General features: G+C 42.6%; 1 protein-coding gene across 5 annotated transcripts in view; it reads right to left on the bottom strand.

Moving 5' to 3' along the window:
- The window catches only part of LOC134082552 (protein NLRC5-like), a 173,670-nt gene that overhangs the window by 89,965 nt on the left and 63,418 nt on the right, over positions 1-20,287 (bottom strand). For 2 of the 5 annotated variants that reach the window (XM_062538352.1, XM_062538382.1), the window contains 8 exons: positions 19,986-20,159; positions 16,698-16,871; positions 13,269-13,442; positions 10,699-10,872; positions 9,915-10,093; positions 7,437-7,599; positions 1,716-2,743; positions 226-1,557 (listed from right to left, as the gene is read on the bottom strand). In XM_062538352.1, the coding sequence (XP_062394336.1) occupies positions 1,289-1,557; positions 1,716-2,743; positions 7,437-7,599; positions 9,915-10,093; positions 10,699-10,872; positions 13,269-13,442; positions 16,698-16,871; positions 19,986-20,159 (2,335 nt within the window). In that variant the 3' untranslated portion in view covers positions 226-1,288. Of the gene's footprint in view, positions 1-225; positions 1,558-1,715; positions 2,744-7,436; positions 7,600-9,914; positions 10,094-10,698; positions 10,873-13,268; positions 13,443-16,697; positions 16,872-19,985; positions 20,160-20,287 lie in introns of those variants that run through there. The other 3 variants (XR_009939637.1, XM_062538365.1, XM_062538373.1) reach the window with 3 other exon arrangements.

Raw genomic sequence — 20,287 nt, 5'->3', positions numbered from 1 at the left:
ACAACTCCACAATAGGTTACTGATCTGCATTTATCACATTTACATCAATAGTCTACTACTACATTAATCACATCTCCAGTTTGTTCTCTTTTCCTGAGCAGTCATATTGTAATGTACACATCTGTACAGTGGAGTCATGACATTCCCTCCCTCACCTGCAGGGGGCGCCTTTACGACAAACTGAAGGGCAATCGCATGAAAAACACTACCAGGAAGCCAGGAAGGTGTGGTCACATTGTTTATTGTAATGTACACATCTGTACCTGTACAGTGGAGTCATGACATTCCCTCTCTCACCTGCAGGGGGCGCATTTACAACAAACTGAAGGGCATAAAAAAACACTACCAGGAAGCCAGGAAGGTGTGGTCACATTGTTTATAGTCGTATACAAAAACACTACCAGGAAGGCTTTGTCACATTGTTTATAGGCGTATGAAAAACACTACCAGGAAGGCGTGGTCACATTGCTTATAGTCGTATGAAAAACACTACCAGAAGTCATATTATTTATAACATTTAGTAATTTTAACTGACACTTTTGTTCAAAGCCACTTACAACAATCAAGTTACAGTAAAGGTACAATACAGTTACAGTTGCAGCACAATAAGGTACAAAAGGCACAGTGTTACTAGGATACTGTCTGTGCAGCAATACGTACAGTACGACTATATAGAATAGAATAACCGTTCACGCCAAGTCAAGGGATGGAGAAGAGGGAGAGTCCAGATCAGGGCTGGTGTGGGACACTTCATTTCACTGGGAAATTACGTAATTACAAGTTCCAGTGGCCCTTGGGGGTGAGGGGCCATTACAGTACATCACATGCCGACTTCCACACTATCTGTAGAAGAACCTATAGCCTGCCCTGGACAAGATGGATTCTGGGCTACCACATACTGTAACAGACTTCCACACTATCTGTAGAAGAACCTATAGCCTGCCCTGGACAAGATGGCTTCTGGGCTACCACATACTGTAACAGTGACAAGCCCTCTGCACACGGTCTTGCTGTATTTGAGCGCTCCTCTAGTTTCTCTCAACAGGGCTACTTGCTCACTGAACTGGACGGAAGTTATAAACGTTCCATGTGAGGAGGCCCCAATACACACGTTTTACTGTCGAGGGCCTTTGAGATCTGGGGTTACCACCTTACAGCAAAATGAGTTATTATTACTATCTGTAGAAGGACCTAGCCTGCCCTGGGAGGGTTTCTTCCTATAGGTCTTCAGAGTGCTGTGCTTTAAGGTTCTGCACTTTCTTGATAAGGTCAGAGACGGTTCTTAAGGTTAATCTTTGATAAGGTCTTGATAAAGGTAACTGTCCAGCTCTTTAAGGAGAGAGAGCATTATGCCACATGCTGTGTCTCCCTTTTTCAGCACCATGTCGATGAGGGAGGTCACCTGGTCCTGTAGCATACTGGTCTTCTGCTGGATGACTTCTCTTTCAACACTGATCAACACAGGAGGCTGATGGGATTCAAGCCCTAGAATCAGACATTTCAGTACACCTTCTGATGTCCTCTTGATGAGATCAGGCCGAATACAGGACAGTCGATCTAGGAAGAGATAATCAAGACTTTAAAATAGTCTTCCTCTGCTGTTATGCTCTACCCAGAACATCAACACAATGAAAATAAGGCAAAATACGTATTTACTGCTATTTCAAATGGTTTTTTTTAGTTTTATAGGTTAGGTTATGTGTTGAGTGGTGCACCTTGGTGTGACATGGAGGCCATGTTCCCTTCTTCCTCTACGGCCCTGGCAGCTCTGCTCGTGTGAGCCGCTTCTCTGGGGATCACGCTTCGGGAACGTCCGGATGCTTTTGAGGGAATTTCATGACAGGGTGCCACATCTCCAGTTTCACCATATTCAAAACTTTCCAGTGTAGCTTTCCATATAGACTGTCCTTCACTGATCAGCTCCAAATCAAAACAGTCATCTGCTTTATCAACGACCAACCGGAATAAGTCTGGAGGTCTGATGTATTTCAGGGTGATCTCTGATGGGGAACTTTTAGCATGGCTGACAGATGACTTCAAGCTAAACTTTGTGTGCATCCAAATGGACATATCCGGTCGATGTGTTTTGATCTTCTTAGCATCGTGTGTCTCTCGTATATCCTCTTCTACCGCCTGAATCATGGATGCATCCCGCGGCACGACATATGTGAGCAGAACCAGGGGTGTCACTCTGGTCCGGTAGATTAATACGTCCAGATGGGCTTTCATTGGAATTCCGATTTTCACCAGGAGTTCAGTCAGTGAGAAGGAGGGCTTGAGGAGCTTTGCATGGAAGCGGGTCAGCTCACATTTCTCTAGAGTTACACTGCTGTCAACTCCATGCAGAACTCTCACAGCTTCTCTAAGAGAGGAATCTGAACCTTCCAGACAGGCAAAATGGGGCAGATGAGCCTCCAACAGTTCACCTGAGAGCACTTTGATGTCCATCAAGGGACCAATTGGTTCATACTGCAACATGGCAAGCTCTGCTCCGTATACATGGGGGTCACTAAAGTGATACTTTAGAGAGACTTCAACCACACACACCCAGCGCAAACCAGACGCTGTGCACTCAAAACTTCCTGGTGGAGAGCTGTGTGTATACACTGGCACTCCTGTCTCCATGGAAACAGAGGGTTCCATCAGGATCCAGTGGGAAGTGTCTTCAACATCTTCACAGGATTTGCAGCAGTTTGGTCGTCTGTCATACATACACTGAGTTTCACCAGCCGAAATGTCCAACCTTTAAACAAGTAGATCATCATCATCATCATCATCATCATCATCATCAATACTTATTCAGGAGTCAGGACACAAGAAAACACTCCATAGCACAATACAACCATATCAACTAAAACGCCAGTGGTTTTGAGGTGAACCTGACCGCACTCATTGCAGGATTTACTCATTGTGTAGAAATTATGCTGTTGGGTGATTCATCAGGTGGTTGATGATGGTGTTCCCAACCATACAACAACTGCATTAAATGTTTGCCAAATAAAAAATATCTGCATTAATACCACCCACAATAAAGACAAGCCGATGCATTTAGGTATTTAGATATTCATCGTCAGATCGTCACCAATCACTCATTGAGGGCCAGATGTACTAACGTTTTGCGCCCATTTCAGGCGTAACGTGCGCGTATAAACATGGGGAGGATATGTACAGACAGGCCGCAATGAGGGAAACGCGCAGACTGCCTGCCGTGGGAGCTGAAAATGGCTATTTGCGCTTTTCTGTGTCATGCATATTAATTCCTGGGCGGATCAGCTGAAAATGGGTGTAACGCGCAAGTACAGGGGAGGAGAGGTGCTAATAGTGATTGATTAAGTATTCCGCCATATGTATGAAAACAGCGCACGTCTATTTTGCCTTGAAAAACTTCCACCTTCTGAAAGCAGGTGTAATCCAGATTGCGGTTAAATGCGTCTATTAGGCTGCGTTTAGACTGACAGTTTGAAGTGACCCAAATCCGATTTTTTGCTCTCATGTGGCACGTATCCGATATGTGCCACGACAGTGTAAACAGAAAAAAAACACATGAATTCCGATCTCCTCAGATCGGATACAGGCCCCTTTCGTATATGGTTTTAAATCAGATATGGATCGGATTTGTGTGCATGTGTCTACAGTCTAAACAGACAAATCGGATATTCCAGTGCAATGCGTCCCACACGTCATTAATCTGTGACAATTTTGCGCCTGGTGAGTGGTGACGTTAGGTTACAATTCCAAGTGGGCGCGCTGGCGGAGCGTGTTAAAAGTTGCCCTATTGATACTTTGATAGACTATTACGTTTCTGTAGACCATGTAGGCCTATTGAGAATAAAACATTTGTAGCCTACCTAATTATCTACAATCGTAGGCCTAGCCATCCAAATATGAATGGTCTACTGTAAATAGCCTACAACCAGAGATATTAAGCAAAAAAAGTGCCAAATTCAAGCATCGCGATTTGTAGGCTATTAGCCTACTTTTAAAACTGCAACTGCAGTTCTGTTTGTTTAACTTTGCTTCGTGAAATTTGAATGTGTAGACTTCAATCACATGTCATTCATTTCGTCAGTCCCTCGATCTGTTTCAAGTTAACACGAGTGCCATTTGATAGTCACAGCAAATGCAATTAAATTAAAATAAAAAACATGACCTAGACCTGTGCGGGTTAGTTGCATAGACAGTAAAATAGTTAGTTGTAACCAGGCGCGTAGGAACCGGGGGGGTTGGGACACCCCCAATGTTGGACCCCCTCCCGAAAGAAAAACGCTGTAAAGTACAGATGTTGTTGATCACTTAGCTCAATTATATCCTCCTGAGTTACGGCCCCATAACTATAGCTATCGGTGCGCATCGGAGGTCTTTCACATTGTGTTTTAAGAATGTTTCCCGAAACGAAGCCCGTTTCAATAATGCAGCATGGAGCACTTCCTCACCTTGAGTGTCTGAAAGCTGCAACTCTCGCAGTCCAAATATTTAGTCTACGGCCTTCTTTCATTCTTTTCGAAATAGTTAAGAGGATAGCCTATTGTGGGTGAATACAGTAGTCTGGCCTAAATAAGTTAGTCTTACAGACGGCTGTCGATTTTTAAATGTAGGCATCACTTGCGAAATCGGACGTGCACATATAGCCTAATTATCTGGTTACCTGGATTTAGCAAGTCCATACACTTTGTTCATCCTATTATATGCTTTTAAAATGAAATGTGTAACAATTTGCCTCTTATTATAATCTACACACTGTCACGACGCACATAGCATAAGGTTACGGGCGGATATGAGAAACCGAAGGCCTCGGTTGACTTAAGATAAACGGGCAGAATGCCTGTTTACAAACTAGGCTACGTCAAACATGCAATAATCTAACAAATGAAAAAACACAAATGAAAGATGAATAGGCTACACACTGTACTTGTCACAAATTAAGCAATTAGTTCGTTCGTGGCCACCTAGCGCGCAACTTACGCGCTGAGGTGAAGGCCCGACACATAATTAACACAAAGCTTCATAATGCACAAACATCCCCTCAAAGTTCAGTGTCCATAAGTCCAAACAATAAACATAAGAGTCCGACAGTCCAAAACGACAACGAGATCTCCCAGACACGAAAAACAATGTTTATCTCACAGTTTGTTGAGTAGCCTAGTCGTTCCAACATGATGTGCAACGCAATCTCAGCTTTCGCGTTCGTTAGCTGTATTCCAATGAGAAAAATCCACAAGGAAATGGTCACGGCAATGCAGCATACAGGAATCTTCTAACCACGTAACTTTGTTGAGCTGGCTGCATACAGGTAACAATAGCCACAGCGCACTCTCATGCGTCTCCATTTAAACTAAGGGCAAACCCATTCATTGTGCCCAAAACGCGCATCCATCTGTCAGCTGACATAAAATTTACTTAGATGGCATATGAAAAGTCAAGAAGAAGAAACATATTTTCATCTAAGCAACGTTTATGCAACCATGTAAAGGGAAGCATTGGGGGAGTCAGTTTACGTTTTCAGGGAAGAAATGTGTTCTGAATGGCCTATGTGCAGATGTTCTTCCCAGTTCCAAAAATAGGTTAAGAAAAAGACTGAAATACATATTTTCAAAGCGGCATCTTACAGAGGGCCATTAAAACTTCAGCAATAGGTTTTTATCTCTTATGTGACGTATAATTCGCCCCCCTTTATTTATTAATATAAAAAAATTTCGGCGCGCACTCTGCGCGCGCGACGGACCTCATTCTTGTCCCCCCCAATGCTTACTACTGTACGTTCCTACGCGCCTGGTTGTAACACCCGTCTCTGGCAAAATTAACTGATTTTATCGCGCATGTGCGAGCAATTATGATTGCGAGTTATGGATTATTTTTATGTGCCGCGATCACACCCAATGAAAGTTACCACACAGCAACTTCAAATATCAGTGTTGGACCAATTGCTTCAGACATGTAAGAAATAAGCAGTTCATCAACTATATTAACAGGTTTTATCAAGTCGATATGACCAAAATAAGCCTATTTAAAGGTTATTGTGAGCTAGCATAATACCGTATGGTTTGCAATGGCTCACTCATACAACTAGCTTTAACAGTCATACATTTGGACCTTTTTTTGTTGATTATATATGAAAACAGATGTTCTTTGTTTAAGCCAGCAGTGTTTTGTGTTAAAATATTGTAGCGTTTTGCAATAAAGAGCGGGAATGATTTCTTCAGAGTGTTTTTATTAGGTCTCCTTTACACTGAACACACACACATAGGGACAGACCCGGCCCTAATGCCCCAGGACTGTACCTCTGTATAAGGCTGTGCTAGAAGCACACACCAGTAATAAGCACTCTAGTGACTACAGAACACAGCCACAACATTCAAGATAATGCATTACCGTAAACAACATTGTAGTACTCAACAGTTATCAACATTAACATTCACATATGCTTCGCACAGCATTGTGGGAACTCATAACTAGGGACTGCCTATGCTGGCACGCTACAATATGTTATAGGATTCACGATTTTGGCACTGTTACAACCATGACGTTATACTGTTACAACTGCCTACCGCACTTTTTTATGGCTGCGTAGGTTGTCACTGTAGGCCTACATGTCGCTGTTAAGTTAAGGTATTAACAAACTGCAACATATTTGTTACATTCTGTTTCAACTTTCATGGAGTAGAGATGTATGACTCTGTTCTGGTCAAGTTTCACTGCTCTCAAGTCTATCGTCTTTGTGTAAAGCTAGTTTGAACTGAGAAAATAAAAAAGTGTTACGATTGTGCTGGTTCTCCCCTACAATAAACGTTTAGCCCATGCGCATGCGGGCCATTTCAAGTGTCTGGCAAATGTAAACACACATGATCGGATTTGGGTCACTGGCGAAAGCAGATGTAAACATGCAATCAAAAAAATCGGATACGAGCACAAAATCGGAATTGAGCATATCCGATCTGCAGTCTAAACGCAGCCTTAGAAAAAGTTTTAGAGAAAGCTGAATCAATATTCAGAGCATCCGTTTTCTTCATTGTACTATATCAAAAGCAACCTTAACTTTTGTTTGCCTCTCTAAAATCGTATTTTCTCTTTCACGACATAGCCAACACTTCCCAATCTGTTAGACTAGGCATTAAATCATATCCCAAGTCTACGTGCAGTAAATAGTTCAAGTATCGCTAAACTTTGATTCTTTTTAATGTTGCAATATTCAACTTGTCCTCAGATAATCATCTGTTAGTGAACAGCCACCAAACTGACACGATGACAGGCAAATGCTTAAATCCCTCTAAATGAATGACACTTTAAAGTTATGGTGACTGCAAAGAAATTGCATTAGCACAACCACCAGTAAACTATGGCTACATTGGAGTAATGCAGTGCCTGTGATCAAGCACGGATTCATAATGATCATAAAACCTTTTTAAATGAATGCATTCTGTAAATCTAAATCTTCTTACTCAGCCATATCTCCAGACAGTCCTCTCACATCTGTCCTCCGGTCAGGATTGTCTACAGAATCCAAATCCTCTTGGTCCAGAACAGTGTTTTCTGAGGAATCTTCCCTGATGACTTCAGACCCACGTGAAACACTTGGCAGCTCTGGATTAAACACTTTACCAACTGTGAAGATAAAAGGCATAAAAGGTACACCTAAATAAGATATATAAAAGATAAATGGCTGAAATGTGTTCAGTGCTCCACCACCCCCATAACGTCTACACTGACGCTACTTTTGGCAATTTAGACTCGAGAGGCTCAGTCAGCTAATTCAGTGATGTTGGAAATGAGAGGTCTGGCCACACCTTTCCCCATGCAACCCCCCAATAGTTTAGTTCATGAATGCCAATTTCAATCAGTATGTGTGTAGGCTGCAGGGGGCCTCATAGTCTTTTTGTGAAAGTGAAACTTGGCTGAAGCCTGCACTCTCTGGGTGTAAATATAAAATAATAAAGTTGACTGTCATTTTTATTACAGCTTAAGTAATGCGTTCATGGCCTAGTGATGTTCAAAATGAGCCTGATTAGAACAATCAACCGTTGATTTACGGTTATGGTTGAAAATTGATGGTGGATCAACTACTGAAAGAATGACAAAAATGTAAATGATCAACATTGTATTATGGTTGGGTTTAATACGTCTGTGGACTTATTTGGAACGGTCCAGAACTTTCAGTCAGCCAGCGCACCACTCTGACTGCTTCAGTTCCAACCTGTTCAGCTTTCCTCTTCGCTTGTGGTAAGTTTGAACTTAGAGTAAAAAATATACCTGCTGTTTCCTCTTTGCTTGTGTTTTAACTTATGGTAAAAAAATATATACATGTTGTCCATTGCGCTCTTGGCTGCTAAACGGTAGCAGTAAAATGTATGCACGGTATGTTCTGGTCAATCATAACTCCCAGTGGTAACCACAACACAAATATTTGGAACAACCAAGAGCAGCCTAGCGGTGAGTGCAGCGCATGCCGTGTGCAGTGTGATCGGGCCTTGATAGAACTCTGATTGCAGCATGCACAAGAGCAGCAGCATGCTACTGTAGCACTGGGCTCTGCTCAACACTGCACAAGAGCAGCAGCATGCTACTGTAGCACTGAGCTCTGCTCAACACTGCACAAGAGCAGCAGCATGCTACTGTAGCACTGGGCTCTGCTCAACACTGCACAAGAGCAGCAGCATGCTACTGTAGCACTGGGCTCTGCTCAACACTGCACAAGAGCAGCAGCATACTGTAGCACTGGGCTCTGCTCAACACTGCACAAGAGCAGCAGCATGCTACTGTAGCACTGGGCTCTGCTCAACACTGCACAAGAGCAGCAGCATGCTACTGTAGCACTGGGCTCTGCTCAACACTGCACAAGAGCAGCAGCATGCTACTGTAGCACTGGGCTCTGCTCAACACTGCACAAGAGCAGCAGCATGCTACTGTAGCACTGGGCTCTGCTCAACACTGCACAAGAGCAGCAGCATGCTACTGTAGCACTGGGCTCTGCTCAACACTGCACAAGAGCAGCAGCATGCTACTTTAGCACTGGGCTCTGCTCAACGCGGCGGTGGGCCAGTTCTAGAGTGTGCAAGCCACTGCAAATAATGGGATTCACAGCAGGTTGGCCCTGATGAAATGCAGCTCCTAGTAATGACATTAGAGTGAAGATATGCATGTCAGACAACTTTTGTACGATTCATGTCTTTCTGTTGCTGCTAAGCAGTATGGCAGAAAACGTACACAGCAGGACTTCAGTGACATCATACAAAACTTCGCGTACAGGAGGATTAAAGAAAAACTAGATGTAGGCAAGTTTCTTAAGTTGCTGTTTGCAGTTGCAGTCTTTATTGTACTGTCTGCTCTGCAAAAAGTTCCATTGTGATGAGTGTCTCTGCTTCTCTCCCACAGTGTCATCTTCACATGGAGCCCTGCTTGCAGCCGTTTGTTTTTATCATTTGAATGTCAAGTTTTGTGTAGACATTAATTAAATAAACCTGAATGTAAAAACTTCTGTGATCTTGTTCAGTGATTCAGTGATTTTTTTTTTATCTAGTATAGCTTTTAGATAATGGTTGAACCATTGATTCAGTTCCCATTTAGATGATGACTGAATCACCATTGATTCAATGTCAACATGGTTGATTCAACACAAAACAGAGGGGACACTTTTAATATCATGTCAACATCAGGCTTCAACGTAGTTTCAATATTTCTGCTGAATCATATTTAAACGTTGATTCAACTGAATTTTGCTATCTGGGAACTGAGATGGAGAGATAATGACAGGACTGGATGACCGTAAATAACTCCCATTGAGAAAAAAAAACACCCATTGAGTAAAGACAGGCACAGTGGAGACCTGCCCTATACAGTATAAGTGTCTTAAACATCACACTTATTCATGCACAGTGTGAACACATGCTTCATGTTGAATACAATGGGATTGATTCATTCACCTCCATGTATTTGTATGTGTTTACAGTTTGGATGTTTCTTCAGTTCAGAGAGCAGCTGCTGTGCTGAGGGTCCAGGCTGATTCCCCTCCAGATCGAGCTCTCTGAGGGCTGATGGGTTTGATCTCAGTGCTGATGCTAACATTCTGAAACCTTCATCTGTTATACTGCAGCTCTCCAGGCTGTAGGAGAAAGAGGGAAACACTTCATTAGATCAGCTGAATGTAAATATAAATCAACTTTCTCAGCCAAGTGTACTTGTGCATATAGGAATTTAGTCTCTGCATCTATCCCGTCCGTGAATTAGTGAAGACACTGAGCACACAGTGAGGTGAAGCACACACTAACTTCACGGAGCAGTGAGCTGCCTTGCTACAGCTGCCCCCTGAAGGACACAGACACCCGTTTTGTGTGTGTGTGTGTGTGTGTGTGTGTGTGTGTGTGTGTGTGTGTGTGTATGTGTGTGCGTGCGTGTGTTTGTATGCCATGTTCTTGTTAAAAAAGAAAATCTGATAACACATTGGGGCACTGGGAGCACTGGCCATTACTGCAGCTACTCCCTTTCATGTGAATGAATGTTGTGTGGTGTGTGTGAGAGACAGAGAGAGAGATAGATAGAGAGAGAGAGAGATCAAGAAAAAGGCAGAGATAAGAGGTGTTTGAAGTAATGTAAAGTAAAGTAATGATTTCATTTGAATGAATACAAATGTGTGTTTTTGAGTAAAGTTTCAATATTCACTGTCAAATTCACTGATAACAACTCAGTATTTGGTCTTGTGATACTCACCCTAGTTTCTCCAGTTTACTGTTGGGATCCTCCAGAAGAGAAGAAAGATGCTTCACTCCTGAGTCTGTTGCTTTACTCCCTCTCAGAAATAGCTCTCTCATGTGTGAGGGGTTTGATCTCAGTGCTGATGCAAGAGCTGTGAAGCCTTCCTCTCCAATACTGCAGTCATTCAGGCTGTAAAGAGAAGTAGGAAAAATACTAGGGCCGGGACTTTAGCGCGTTAATTACGATTAATTAATTACACAAACATTAATGCGTTAAAAAAATTGACGCATTTTAATCGTATGCCTATTTATTTTTGCACCGCGGAACGTTTCTCACTGGATGAGTTTCAGACGGACCGATTATACTGGAGCACCAAGTAACGTGCATGAGTTCGGCAAAACAAACCACAGTGGCACAGTGAACATGAACAAAGAAGCTGATGTGACCGCGTTGGTTGGCCGGCCCCGTGGATGGGAAATGTTGTTACAAAAAACGAACGGATGGAAGCGTAGATAAGAGCATGGTTGTGCACGCAACAAGGACGTATCACCGCAGGTATCACCTCAGTGCAAAACATAAAGCAGCTAGCTGCTAGCGTGGACAAAGTATTGTGATACTCCAGACACTTGAGGGAAACCTCTGAGCTTTATTTATTAAACAAATAGCAACCGAGTTGCTGTTACAGCCACAACTCACGCTTATAACAGTAATCCACCGCACCTAATTCCATGTCCAACTTTCATAGACCTAAAAGAAACTTCACACTCAGAACCGCATACAAGCACACATGCACACACGTAAACTCCGCCCCCCAGTTCCCCTTAAAGGGACACAACAATTTCATGAACTCAACTCAAGGTAACAGGTGACACAATTAACAGGATATCACAGTATTATAGTTTACAGAAGGTCTACCTATCTATAGGCTACATGCATTTCTGAAAATGTACTATTTCTAAATATGGTATTGCTACACTTTATGGCAAAAATTGCCCTGGTCTGTTGGACTGTTGGAATTAATAAACAATATTTTTGTTGCTTAAGCTTAGGCCTATGTATTCAGTCATTATCCAATAGTAGGCTATACTAAAAATCCATGTGAAAAAAAAATACTTCTCACTGTTCTCAGGTCATATATTTATATACAATTAAAATGCAATTAATTTCGATTAATTAATTACAAAGCCTCTAATTAATTAGATTAATTTTTTTAATCGAGTCCCAGCCCTAAAAAATACCTCATCAGTGCTGCCAGCATTGTGTCATCTGTCCCAATAGCCTACTTATTGACAGTATTACTACAGACATGAATGGCTGTAACAATGGCTGTGCAATATATAAAAAACATTTGCACAAAGCAAGCCTATCCACTTTACTTTGATAAGAGTATTAAAATGATAAATCAAGGGACATTTTGAACAGATAAAAATGCGTGATTAAGTTAACTCGTGATGCGAGTTCACTAGGACATTCATGAGATTAATCGCATTTTTTTTTTTTTAATCGATTGACAGCACTAATTTATTTACAAAAATATAAGAAGAAGAAAAATAAGGCTGCCTAAAAGAAAGGCGTCAAAAGTAGGCCCAGGCAATCCCCAGCCTTTTCCCCGACTCTCACTCTGAGAGCAGGCAGGAGCGACAGCGATGGCTTGCGCAGAGCAGTGGAGCGGTATAGCATGACGTAGTACCCAAATCCAACAACGCCCTCCTCCTGTGATGCAGGAAGCCCATTTAAGGGGCGGAGCCCCAATCACATCCCAGCCAATTAGGAATCATTTGGCCAGAGGAGCATTTCAAATCAACAGAACACACAGGACAGACCAAAGCAAACACACACTGAAAGAAACACACAAGGACATAACCATGGAGGTATTATATATAACTGGAGAGCGTGACTAAGTCCCGCCCTCCATACAAATGAATGGCCGATGCTAGGCTAGTAAATCCGGCCAATTTTCGTCAACGCCATATTGAACACTGGAGCTCCGATCCAGCGCCAGTCGGCTCTGACCATGCGCAAAGATCAAAAGCTGGAAATGACGCATGGACCTACATTGATCTTTATTGGACATTCTGTAAAAAGAGAGTCATCCTCCAATTCAGAGGGTGGCGATAATGCACATACCTTGCTTGCAGCGTAACAACAAGCAGAAAAAGTTGCTCGGGAACGCACACCTGAGTCCAGTGGAGTGTCGCACGGAGTAATGATTGGCTGTAGGTAGCCGTCCACCAACATGTACGCGCATGAGAGCTCGTGCCCAACACGGATTTTCGTGCACGGAGCTGGTTCTAAATGCTCCATGAGGCGCCATAATTGAAAATGGCGCTTGCTAACTTGCCGAAGCTAATCAACACAGCCTTGACCCCCTGGACATAACAGTGTGTATGTGTGTGTCTGTGTGTCTGTGAGTGTGTCTGTGTGTGTGTGTGTGTGTGTGTGTGTGTGTGGTGTCTGTGAGAATGAGAGAGAGCGACTGAGAGGGAGAAAAGTCAGAGATATAAGAAGTGTTGAAGAAGTAACATGAACTGATTTCATGTGAATGAAGAAAAATATGTTTTAGAGTGTGTGTTTGTGATACTCACTCTAGTCTCTCTAGTTTACAGTTGGGATCCTCCAGAAGAGAAGAAAGAAGCTTCACTCCTGAGTCTGTTGCTTTACTCCCTGTCAGCGCCAGCACTCTCATGTGTGAGGGGTTTGATCTCAGTGCTGATGCAAGATCTGTGAAACCTTCCTCTCCAATACTGCAGTTGATCAGGCTGCAAAGAGAAGTAGGAGAAATACTTCACCTTAATTTCCATAACAATCAAATAGTACTATGAATAGAACATGGCTGTGTGGACAAATAATATGTGCACTGGGGTGCGGATGAGAGAGGTGGTCGTGCAGTGGTTCAGGAGCTGGGCTAGCGTGCAGTAGCCTGAAAGTTGCCGGGTCAATTCCCGGCTTCCAGCATTGTGCCCTTGTCATGCAAGACACTTAACCCCAAGTTGCTCCAGTCACTATATGTAATCCGATGTAATATAGTCGACATACTGCATGTAAGTCACTTTGGATGAAAAAAGTGTCTGCTAAATGTAATCTACTGAAATTATTTTTACTCATGACTCAACAGTAACCCTTTATATGTGAATAAGCATGGAGTGTGTGTGTGTGTGTGTGTGTGTGTGTGTGTGTGTGAGTGAGTGAGAGAGTGCTGGTGGCCAGTGAATGTTTAGGAAAACCAAGCCATATCATCATACATGTTGGAAAACTGTGTGTGTGTGTGTGTGTGTGTGTGTGTGTGTGTGTGTGTGAGAGAGAGGGGGCGTGAGTGTGAGTGTGACCAGTGAAAGCCATATCATCATACATGTGGGAACAAATGCCCTGAGAACACAACAAGAACATGTTGCAGAGTCTGTCAGAAGCAACAGAGACATTTCCCACGTGTTTGTGTATTTGTATGTGTGTGTGTGTGCGTATGTGTGTGAGTGTGTGAGTGTGTGAGAGAGAGAGAGAGTGCTGCTGTCCAAAGCAACAGAGACGTTTCCCACGTCCAAACAAGTCATCTCCACCATCCTGCCCAGAGCCCACTTCCACCCAGACACCATGAAGAAGGTGAACGCCACCATCTCCCGTGGATGTGCCCTCATGCCAAACGCCCACCTGGCACACCACCCAATGCTCGGCCTACACAGCCTGCATGACCATGTCCACCTCCGCAAAGATGCCATCAGTGTTTTCACGCTGAAACATTGAAAGATGTTGCTTTTGGTGGAAGTCTAAATAGGAAAGCAACCACAGCCTCCCAACACAGCAGACCAACCCTCCTGGACTCCATTACAAACATCATCCCACATCCAGGCACCAGGCAAACGACACCCTGCAGCCGTGGACCCTGCGCCTCAACAGCCAACACACGAGAGGCCCGCGACTCAACACTGCACACCCCCGAGGCAACAGCATGCCACAGCAACATCCGGTGAGCCATTCCCAGGACCAGCTGCACCAACACCCACCAGCACACAGACACCGGGGTAGCCACCCCAGGCCGAGGGTGCCTGCAGCAGGGAGCAGCTCCACCACAGGCAGCCATCATGACCTCCAAACACCCCATGGTAGGCCAGAGCAGCAGGAGCAGCCTACATATGCAACTGTGCTGAGAGGCTCATGCAACACCAGCAGCACTAAACTAGCAGAGATCAGAGATCTGCTGGACATCATATGCACACGGCTTATGGACCAGCAATGAGTCATACCAATAGTCATAGCAATATGTGTAGGTAGGTATATCTATTTATCTATCTATCTATCTATCTATCACAGTATAACTCATAAGGATAGGTTTAACTCATCTTAGAGGTCCAAACTTGTTAAAAATCATTTATCATTACTGGTACATTACTTGTGTAATGGAATCAATTCCACTGTGGAATATCCAGGACATTCAAAACACAGATATAATAATCCTCCAAGAAACATGGCCCAAGACTGATGAGGTGACTCTCTGTCCCACAGGATACTGTGAAATAGCCATTTCCTCCAGAAAACACATAAAAGTCACACGTGGAGGAGATTCGGGATGTATGATTATTTGGCTGAATTAGAAATTACATATTTCTCTGTGCTCTGTACATTCCCCCCTCTGAATCTCCTTATTAGAATGAAGAGATGTTTGATACTCTCCACAGTCAGATCATCCACTTCCAGGCCCAGGGAAAAGTGTTGAGCTGTGGAGACCTAAATGCCAGGACAGGATCCTTAGCTGACTACAACTCAGATGAAGCCAATAACCATATATTTCACAACAGTTACCCATCAAATATGGTAAACTTTTCCTGTAATGCTTTTGACAAGTCAGTCAATAAAAATGGGAAATTGCTCATGGAGCTCTGTAAAAGCCTTGGTGTGTACCTGCTCAATGGTAGGGTGTAAGGGGACTCGTTAGGGAGATATACCTACAGCTCATCACTGCTCAACAGCTGATTACATGATGACAGACTTATATACATAATATACATATTCACTTTTTATCACGGTAAGATTATAGATCATTAAGCTTTAGGCTATTGTGTTTGGTGGATTGCTTTCTAATTGCATAACTTATTAGCAAACTAGTAAGTTGCATATGTTGAACGTACCTGTTGAGTTATTTATCGCTAACATTAGCTACTGATAGGCACATTAGATGTACAGTATAACATCGTGAAATTAACGTCACTGTTCTAAGGTGCGCCGTGTTTGGCTGCGTCACCCGTCAAACTGGTCAAAGCTTATAGTCAGATTTGTCATGTTATTCGCTATACCATTTTATAGACAATATGTGCTCACATCTTGATATTATTTTGGACCGTCAGTCCCGCATTTCACCCTCAGAAAAGCATGCACATATTAGCAAGCGAACAATCTCCGTGGGAACTGGAATTTGTCATGCCAGAAAATCCCTTTCAATGCAAATGAAAATCTAAATAACTTAACGAATTTCCTTACCTAAGGATACCATTTAAGACATTTTGTACAACACCCTTAAATAAATTCCTCACATAAGCCTTATAGTTGATACTTAAGGGACACAACTTAGGTGCTGTGTGCAACCCCACTCTGTGTCAGAAAGAGGAGGGGCAGGCGCGGGTGCGGGGAGCAGCGCATAGAGCTCCGGCCAGTAGAGTTGGGTACCTATCGCATTTGAACCGATATCGGTACCGGTGCCGGTGGGAGAAATACGGATTTCCATGAAACCCATGAATAGGACTTCCTGCTTTCAATGATGTAAAATGATGATTTTTACATCATTGAAAGCAGGAAGTCCAACATTGAAATCCGTATTCCTCCCATCGGAAGGCAAACTGAGGGAATGATGCACGACCATTCAGAAACACGACTGGTTTTCAAACGATACAAAGCTTAATGCTAATCGGTGAAGTGTCCCTTTAAGAAGTGTTTCATGTGAAAGAAGAAATGTGTGTTTTTAAGTAAAGTTTTAAAATTCCCTTTTAAATTCACTGATAGCAACTCAGTATTCTTGTGATACTCACTTCAGTTTCTCCAGTTTACAGTTGTGATCCTCCAGAAGAGAAGAAAGATGCTTCACTCCTGAGACTGTTGCTTTACTCCCTCCCAGCTCCAGCACTCTCATGTGTGAGGGGTTTGATCTCAGAGCTGATGCAAGAGCTGTGAAACCTTCCTCTCCAATGCTGCAGTTCTGCAGGCTGTAAAGAGAAGTAGGAGAAATACTTCATCTTAGTTTCCATAACAATCAAATAGTACTCTAATTATCTGTTGAATGCGTTTGTGTGGACAAATAATGTGTGCACTGGGGTGCAGATGAGAGAGGTGCTAGTGTAGTGGTTAAAGAGCTGGGATAGCCTGCAGTAGCCTGAAAGTTGTCGGTTCAATCCCCGCTTCAAGCATTATGCCCTTGAGCAAGGCACTTAACCCCTAGTTTCTCTAGGAACAATGTAGTCCCTTGTAATATAGTTGACATACAGTATGTAAGTTGCTTTGGATGAAAAAGGTGTCTGCTAAATGCAGGCATGCAAACTGGTCAGGGGTGAAAAAGGTGAGACACTTCTCCAACCCCCCCCCCCCCCCCCACCCCACCCCACGAAAAAAAAAAAAAAAAAAAGATGGAAAGAAATTTTCCAGTGTGAGGGACCCGCTTTCTTTCTTTCTTTCTTTCTTACTATCTCTCTCTTTTTCTGTGCTTATGTACTTATTATGTACTTATTACAAATTTCTGATGATTTCATAGGCCTAATGGACACTTAAACTATCAGGATAAGGAAAAGTCTGAATATTTGTTGGACCAAACCAGGTCATCAATAATCTTGCTTGAGACACACACTATTTCAAACTAATATTATTATATAAAATAGGGTAGATAGGCTTTAATTTTTCAAATAGTTTTAAAACGTTTTAATATGCAGCCTAGGCTACTACAGATTGTGTTTTTTAGGCTATATTGTGCTAGTGTGTTTAACCAACCAATAAAGTTATGTGAACTGTCTTCATATTACATGTTAAACTGTAGGCTACCTGTAGGCACAGACTAGGCTACTGGTCCTCCTGTAACTCGACAATCAAATGTAAATTTAATTTACGCTTGGCTTACGAACTCGTAATGATCCGGCCCGGGTGTAACTGAAACTTGTTGCAAGTCACACGGTTACGTGCGTTACGTGTGGTCTGAAGCAGTCGCAACTTTTTTTGGCTACGTTACTATAGCGAATCATTTGAGTTGCATATATTTTGCGTAGGCTTTGCGTAAGGTCTATGCGCAGTGTGCTTCGAGTAACAGGGCCCACTTTTCTTAAAGACAGCATTATCATGTCAATCAACTACGTCTCTGGACAAAACGAACCAGCCCAGTTTATGAGCATTTAATTCAACTGTCACATTAGCCTTTGATATAGGCCTACTGATAAAGTCTGCCTATTTGCTTCACCTTTTGCCGATCTAGGTGGTTCAAACTGCACGCATTCTTCATCAAAAGAACTCGTCATACATGTTTGTCTAATTTCGCTAACTTTCATTATTAGAAGAAAACAACCTAGCTACGTTGCTACACTAATCTCAGCGTCTTTTTCTAATAGAAGTTGAAAGTTTTAACTAGCCCACCTGTGAAATCCCTCGGCATCTCTTCTCGCCAGAATCACTATTCACCTGACATCTCAGACGCATCTATCTGCGCTCACAACAGAGGCTTGGTGTGCGCGTTCTGTTCGCGTTGCGTCTTTGCTTCCACTAATGTTTATTAAACGCATAGGGGCTACATTCACGCATCCCTTGCTGATCAGACACGTTTTAAATGCGGCTCTAGAAACACCTCAAGATGCGTTAGCATCTGTGCATAATTTCTAAACTTAGTTGTAAATTAAATTCACCTTGACCCCCCCCCCCCTAAATATTTTCTCATCGGATCTGCACGAACCATGTAAGTCACCTATTTTTGATTCAAAACGGCGAATTTCGCCGAAAGGTGAGGAGTTTGCATGCCTGTAAATGTAATGTCATTATTTTTACTCATGACTCAACAGTGTGTGTGTGTCTGAATGTGTGTGTGTGTGTGTGTGTGTGTGTGTGTGTGTGTGTGTGTGTGTGTGTGTGTGTGTGTGTGTGTGTGTGTGTGTGTGTGTGTGTGTGTGTGTGTGTGTGTGTGAGTGAGAGAGTGCTGCTGGCTAGTGAAAGTTTCGGAAAACCAAACCATATCATCATACATGTCGGAGAACCAAATGATATATGCGTGTGTGTGTGTGTGTGAGTGTGTGTATGTGTGTGTGTGTGTGTGTGTGTGAGTGAGAGAGACCAAGAGAAAAGGCAGAGATGAGAGGTGATTTCATGTGAACGTCCAGCATGTATGGCAAGACACAAAACTGTGGCGTCAACAGTCTAATTTTAGGCTGCAGCCAGTTAAAAAATACACTGACATCACTGTGTGTGTAGGAGCCATATTTATGTTTTAGGGAACTTATAGCATCTGTAAAGTAAGAACAATTCATTAGTTTACATTTACATTTAGAATTGTGATTTTAAGTTATCTTAACTGCATACTTACCTGTTACCGGCCACCTGACTAGACACACCCCCTTGACGTGCCTGTGTCGCGAAGCAGGTGGCCTCTAATTAGGCCGCTCACTCAGTGTTCAGTGGGTTAGATGGCAGGAAGGTACAGTTTTCAGACCGCAAACTTATCACAATGCTACCACAATAGAAAGTCAACCGGATTGTTTGAATAAATACAACATCTCTTCTACGTCAACTCTCCGTGCGTGCTTAATCTGGATTGTGTGTCGGAACCCTTCATCTACCTCACGTGGCAATAGTTTTGGGGAAATTGCCATTACAGTGTGAAAGTGTGTTGTCATTCATTCACGTCAATTAGCCTAACTCTAATTTAGCCTACTCAACTTAGCAAGTAAAAAGATTATCTAGTTAGCCTACAGTCCAAAATGATTTTAAGGCTTAAAATACACATTGATAAGTACTTATTCCATGAACACAAACCTTGGGTCTCTTCAGAGAGTGCACAAACATTCTGTGTTGTTTCATTTCACTATGTTCACATGTCTATGGACATTTCTTTAGTTTACAATCTTGCGGTTGGAAGGTTTTTATTTATTTTTTTTTAAAAAAGGCTTTCAAAATAAAAGCCCCCGAAACAGAAAAGGAAAAAGGGCAAAAAAAAGAAATAAATTGAGTTGAATCGTGACTTTAAAATCGACAAAAAATAAATTGAATAAAGGATTTGGAGAATCCCGATACCCCGAACAATTCACTGTTACATTTACTGATAGCAACTCAGTATTTGGTCTTGTGATACTCACCCTAGTTTCTCCAGTTTACAGCTGGGATCTTCCAGAAGAGAAGAAAGATGCTTCACTCCTGAGTCTCCTGCATTATTCTCCATCAGCCACAGCTCTCTCATGTGTGAGGGGTTTGATCTCAGTGCTGATGCAAGAGCTGTGAAGCCTTCCTCTCCAATGCTGCAGTTCTGCAGGCTGTAAAGAGAAGAAGGAGAAATACTTCATCTTAATTTCCATGCCAATCAAATAGTACTGTAATTATCTATCCAATATAGTTGTATGGACAAACAATATGTGAAGTGGGATGCGAATGAGAGAGAAAC

This window comes from Sardina pilchardus, chromosome 1 (genome assembly GCF_963854185.1).
Source record: "Sardina pilchardus chromosome 1, fSarPil1.1, whole genome shotgun sequence".
NCBI classification, from domain to species: Eukaryota; Metazoa; Chordata; class Actinopteri; order Clupeiformes; family Clupeidae; genus Sardina; species Sardina pilchardus.
This window is presented reverse-complemented; position numbering and strand designations above follow the sequence as displayed.